This window comes from Capra hircus, assembly GCF_001704415.2.
Source record: "Capra hircus breed San Clemente chromosome X unlocalized genomic scaffold, ASM170441v1, whole genome shotgun sequence".
NCBI lineage: Eukaryota > Metazoa > Chordata > Mammalia > Artiodactyla > Bovidae > Capra > Capra hircus.
In genome coordinates, this window is record NW_017189517.1 from 10,622,780 (window position 1) to 10,629,199 (window position 6,420).

Here is a 6,420-nt window from a genome sequence, read left to right on the forward strand (position 1 = left end):
TCCTCCATTACCATTAGCAGAATCCTGGAATGTTTTCCAGGTGAAACGAAAGCAGCAAATTACAGATTAGCAGTCCTCTAGTTTATCTACATAAATAATATTACAGGTTGGCATCAAGAAATCCACATTGCTCACAGAGATTAAATATCCTGTGTGATATTTCCTAATCCTGCATTTGGTGACATACCTGCACCACCCCCCTAACAGATCAGTTGAAAATTATGAATGCCTCAGCAATTCACCAATTAGAATGTCTCACTAGTGTAAGTTAAACCACCTAGTAAATAAATCCCAAAACTGAGCTCAGACAATATTCAGCATAAATTATTATTATAGCCTAATTTATATAACAGTTTTAGTGTATCACTTATCAAAATCAGCTATATGTTTCATAAATGACTGTGCATTTGCATTCCTTGAGAAAGTATCTGTAAGAATCCTCTTGGTGCTTTTGAAGTATAAGACTTGGCTCCTGGTACCTGTGTCAGTGGAAGACTACACAGTCACATATTTCAAAATGATAGTGGTCTGACAACCTTGAGGTCCTGAAGGGGATTAACATGCCTTCTAAATCTCTAGCCATAATAGTTAGCCTAGTTCTGTACATTTTTGCTAACACTTTGAAAACTGATGATCCATGAATGTTATATATATGAGTACTCTCAATCCAAAGGTTACATTTTATTTTGGGTAACATCTTACTGTTGCACTGTTGTCATTCAGATATATTGACAGTCAATGATATTTTTATACAAATTTCCTAGAAAAGTGACGCCAAAATAAAAGCTCAGGAGGAGGCTGACAAACGCAAGAAGGAGCATGAGAGGATTATGTTACAGAATCTGCAGGAGAGATTAGAAAGAAAAAAGGTATGCCTACTCTCTGTTGGGGGGATTTGATTCTTTGTTTAAAACAATGTTGGACACATGATTCCAAACTATGTTTTTAAAAATGACAAGTGATACGCTGGCTGGGGTTGTTTTTCCTCTATACTCTCTCATCTTAGGATCTGATCCCTTCTCCCTAGAATGGGCTCCTCTTAATAACCATAGCTCTTCCTTGTGGACCACTGATGACCATCACAGGGATGGCTCTGTACAGCAAACCGCTGGGAACAAAGTTCCTTTGAACAGAATCCCTTGGGTCATGGTAGGGGTTGGTAGAAGTTTGAGTTTTTTCTAAACTGGACTGGAAATTGCAATAACTGAGCTTGAAGAAGCAGAAGGTGGGGGCTTCTCAGAGAGGCCAAGATGCAGGCTCTTTGTAAGGTTGGACTGCAATTTGTGTAACCCATGTGTCTCATCTGGGAGTAAGGAACACCTCAGACCAGGGTGAGGGACTTCCCAGCCTCTCTGTCAGGAGATCAGTCACCTTGAGGAGGCCAGAGAGCTAGAGCTCTCCTTACCTTCAGGGAAGAAGGGAACTCTTAGCCTTCCTGCGTGTGCTCTTTCTAGTAACACAACCCGTGACAGCATTGCATTGTTGAGATGCATTCTTTTCATTAACATCAGCTTCACTCATGATCTGTTGAGACAAAAATCATGTTCACAAGTTCTGATTGGTTTGCGATGATATGTGCTTGGTCTAGTAATAAATTTCCACACTGGCAAAATCAGAAGTGAGAAGTCATTTGGATTTCTGCGTTAGGGTAACAAGCACACTTGTCACCATTCAGAGTGTTTTCTAGATGACCGACCGTGAAACTGGGCTTGGAGGAAAGTGCCCACCCAGCTGCTGGCCCAACATCTTGCATTGACTTTGGCACAGACAGCAGTATTGTCTGCTTCTGGAACACAGAAATAATCAACTTCTTCAGGACCAGTGTTTTGTTTTTAATGTTTTCATGTTTGAATTTTATTTTTTTAAAAAATAGAGAATTGAGGAAATTATGAAGCGGACGAGAAAGCCAGATTCGAATGCCTCAAAGGTAGTCTGTGTGTTCCTACCAGCAGTGTATAAGAATTCCTGTTGTTTTACATTCTTCCCAACTTTTTAATTTTTGCCAGTCTCTGGTGCTAATGAAATAACATTTCACATTTCCCTGATTATTAAAAAGATTGAGCATGTTTTTTCCCATCTTTAGTTAGCTTTCATGTTTTTTCTTGTGTGGAATCCTTTGTTTAGTCTTTTGCCCAAAACTTTCTAGCTGACTTATCTTTTTCTTACTCATTGGTAGTTCTTTAAATGTTCTAGATACTTCTCCTTTCTTGCTTGTATGTGTTGCAGATACCTTCTCTCAGTTTGTGGCTTATCTTTTCTTATTGCTGTTTGCTGCTACATAGATGTTCTTGATATTTCACATCGTGGAATTTTATCAATATTTTTGAATGACTAATGGAGTTGAGTCCCATATTGGCCATTTGGGGATTCACTTTGGTGAAGTGTCTTTTCAAGTCCTTTGCCCCTGTTTCTATTCAGTCACTCGCATTTTTCCTGCTGATCTGTGGGAGAATTTACAAGGTCTGCTTCTGAGCCCCTTGGGTATCTGTACTGCAGGTATCAGCCCCCAGGCTATAGTTTGCCTCACACTCTCATAATGTCCTTTGATGAACTGAAGCTTATTTTAATGAACTCAGATTTAGCATTGTTTTTTCTTTTATGGTTATTGCTTTCAGGGTCTCTCATAAGTATTTGTTTATCCCTCCCCCAATGTCTTGTCTTTTGATGGTTTGCATTCTTCTCAGATCTTTTGGGGGGCTTCCCTGGTGGCTCAGTGATAAGAATCTGCCTGCCAATGCAGGATATGGGTTCAGCCCCTGGGTGAGGAAGATCTCCTGGAGGAAATGGCAACCCACTCCAGTATTCATGCCTGGAGAATCCCAAAGACAGAGGAGCCTGGCAGGCTACAGTCCTGGGCTTGTGAAAGAGTCAGATACAACTTAAAACTAAACAACAGGTCTTTTTATCCCCAGATTCTTTGTTCTTCACCATCTGAGCTACAAAACTGATATTTTGCCTGTTTAAAATTGCCTAGTTGTGGTCATTCCATATCATTATGAAAATTTAGAATAGAAACGTCATTTCTGAAAAGTGATGGCAGTTACCCTCTCAGAGAGCAGGTAGCACATTGACTTGAGAAGTCCTGCCTCAAGCAGCAGCCAAGAACATTTTAGCCATGGTACCACCTGAGCTTAGGGCTCCAAGGAGGCAGAGCCTTTACACCATCCCAGAGCTGTTGTCCCTTGGCTCTCATTCAGGGAAGTCTACCATTTTTGGCTGTCTTTCCTTAGCTGAAAGACACAACTTGGGTCACCTGTCCTTTCGTAGATTCTTGGGGCTAAAGAGGTTAAATTCCTTTTTTACCTTTTAATTGAAATGACAAAAGTTAGCAATCAATCCAGGCATGAAATCTGTCTTCTCTGAAATAACTGTCAGGATGATTGAATGGTAGATGCAATCTTGACTTTCTTCTCTCGTTGTAGGCTACAGAAACATTGAGCGGTGATGCATATGAGGAGGACGAGGCAGATGATGAGGACGAGTCAGAAAGTGACAGTGATTCCTTTGATGACATGCGTCCATCAGGTTTGCTTGCCTTTTGAGTTCTGAAGTAAAGTCACTTAGTCGTGTCTGACTCTTTGCGACCCCATGGACTGTAGCCTACCAGGCTTCTCTGTCCATGGGATTTTCCAGGCAAGAGTACTGGAGTGGGTTGCCATTTCCTTCTCCAGGGGATCTTCCTGACCCAGGGATCGAACCCAGGTCTCCCGCATTGCAAGCGGACTCTTTACCCTCTGAGCCACCAGGGGAGTTCAAAATAACACTGTGACCCCGACGTGATTTGAACACGCAACCTTCTGATCTGGAGTCAGACACGCTACCATTGTGCCACAAGGCCTTCCCTTTGAGTTCTGTTCGTCACCATTTAGGAGCTAGACTGTCTAGGTTCATCCAGACTTCCTCTGCTTGTGAGCTGTTTGACTTTGAGCAAGTTACTTAACCTCTCTGTGTTCAGTTTTCCTATCTGAAAAGGGGGAAGCTAATATTGTTCTCCTGGGGTGGGCATGAGATTGCAGTGAGATCCCGAAGTCCTAAGAATGGTGCTTGACACATAGTAAACTCTCAATAAATATTAGCTGCTACAACAACTGTTCTTTTGTTTTGTGCTAAGAGACTGTAGATGGCAGCTCTTTCTCAGCTCAGTGTGAGGCTTACTAGCATCTTACAGTTTAGGACCCTGTGTGGCATTCATGACTGACCACAGGTAGAATGCCACTCCCTGCCTCACCTCAGAGAAAATGAGGTGTTGAGTCTCATTCCCTGGTGAGTGTGAACCATAGTAATGGCATTTGAGAAAACACAGTTGGTCCACCCTTTATGCCTTAGCGGGTATCAGGCACATGGGAACCCTGCTAGCTACTGGGGCCTCGAGGAACCTCAGCCAATGGGGAGCCAGACATGAGCAGATGGTGGTGCTGCCACATGCTGGTTGCACTAAAAGGAGTTAGGCCAGAATGTCACTAGAACAGGAGCAGGAGCAGCAGAGGGGTAGGCTGGGCCTTAGGCCATTGAGAAAGGTTAAGATCAGAGGTGAGACTAAAATGAGAGGGTCACCAGAAAGAGGGACAAGAAACACGGAGCTGTCCTGCCCTCTAGCCATCATTACTTGCTGGCAGAGGAGAGAGGGCATGTTCCTTCAAGGTGGCCCTTGGTGCTTTCAGAGCACAGTGGGCTTTTGCTCTGACCCTGCCTCCCCAGAGTCCTGCCTCCAGACAACTCCTGTCTTCAGGTAGACATCCCTTGCCCAGACTGGCAGGCTCACAGCCTTCACTTTGCTTGTCTTTATTGTTGAAACTCCAATTTTAATCTTGCTGCCTTTTTTTTTTTTACCTCTAGCTACTATAAATGGCATGGATTCATCCACAAAACCAAAAACACACTTTAAACATGTGAAGAACACTAGCAAGTTTTTAGATGTGACTTCTAGCCACATCCATAAAGAGACAAAAGCATTTTTAAATACTGACATGAAAACCTTTGGACCAAAAGGAGTGAAAGACCCTTTGAATCAGACAAAGAGTACCAGGTGAGTCACTCAATGAGTTTATCAGAATACACCTGGGAGGGGTTATGATTGGCATCCTTAGAATGATGCACAAGATTACTGACTGCACTCTTAGTTTGTCCCAAACACTATGTCAAGTGCTCTATAGGAACAAACTCAGTAAGGATGAGCATCCCCCTCCTTACAGACTTTGAAGACTGAGGCATGGGCTTCCCTGGTGGCTCAGTGGTGAAGAATCCACCTGCCAGTACAGGAGACGTAGGTTTGATCCTTGATCTGGCAGATCCCCCTTACCCTGCAACAACGAAGCCCAGGCACCGCAATTATTGAACCTGTGCTCTAGAGCCTGGAAGCCACAACTAATGAGCCCCACTTGCCACAACTACTAGGGTGTGGCCCTTGCTCCCCGCAACTAGAGAAAAGCCCGTGTAGCAACAGATTCCAGCACATCTAAAAAAAAAACAATTATTTTTTAATGAAAGAAAACAGAAATGGAGAGATTATGAGCCTTATTCAACCCAGCATCCCACAGTTCAAGGGCAGAACGTAAATTCAACCCAGAAATACCTGATTCCATTCTGAGTTTTTATTCACACTGGTTAGTGTTGTCTCATACAATCAGGGAAGGGGACGTTGAGTGACTGCAGTGTAACAGACATTTTATCTGTCTAAATTCCCATTGCAACTCTGGGCATGATGTTAAAGTCGTCATTGTACATTTGGGAAACTGAGGGTCAGAGGTAAGGTCAGAAGAACAGGACCAAATTCTTAGAAAGGAAGGCTCATTGGGTGATTGCCTGAAAAAGAGTGTTACTTGCCACTGAGGAAAGATATCTGGGAGCCATTTTATAGTGTAACCTTGAAAGTGACATTACAATTTCTGCTATAAATACCACCATTTCAGAAGGGGAAACTGATTTTTTTTTTAAATCCCAGAGACCAAACAACTCAGATAATTCATGATCTAGCTAAATTTGATTTGAAGGTTAAACTCTTCTAAACTTCAGTTATTTCTATCATCAATTTTGTGGACCACAGTTATCCTCTGAATATGAGTTTTAGTGTATTAAAATAATAAAGCTTCTGTCAGGCAAAGCCTTGGTTTGGGGACAGTCAGGATTATAACCAAATATCTCTTTCCAGATCCTCCACCAAAAGACCAACCAACCGAGCAGCAAAAACTGGAAAGGTGGAAATCAGCAGCACTGTGGGACCTACCAAGAGTTCCCGTTCAGAGGTACAGAAGTGGGTATGCGACCAAATTATTGACTTCTCAAGAGAGGCAAAACCACCTGGGTCCAGTTTCCCTCCTGAGAGCCCAAAACTCCAGCCGAGAGGCTCCATGACATCCTGCCTGAATCACCGGCCACCTGTAGACAACAAAAACAGAAGCCAGTCTGTGCCTGCTCCATCAG

General features: G+C 42.9%; 1 protein-coding gene and 1 non-coding gene across 2 annotated transcripts in view; one reads left to right on the forward strand and one right to left on the reverse strand.

The window, feature by feature from the left end:
• MAP7D3 (MAP7 domain containing 3) overlaps positions 1-6,420 on the forward strand; it is a gene marked incomplete at its 3' end in the record, with an annotated part of 33,183 nt that extends 26,763 nt beyond the window's left edge. The window contains 5 exon segments of the mRNA XM_018044250.1: positions 765-869; positions 1,874-1,927; positions 3,423-3,525; positions 4,837-5,026; positions 6,149-6,420. Coding sequence (XP_017899739.1) covers positions 765-869; positions 1,874-1,927; positions 3,423-3,525; positions 4,837-5,026; positions 6,149-6,420 — 724 coding nt within the window.
• Positions 3,767-3,838, reverse strand: TRNAW-CCA. Its single transcript has one exon. It is a non-coding gene; the product is annotated as a tRNA-Trp (tRNA).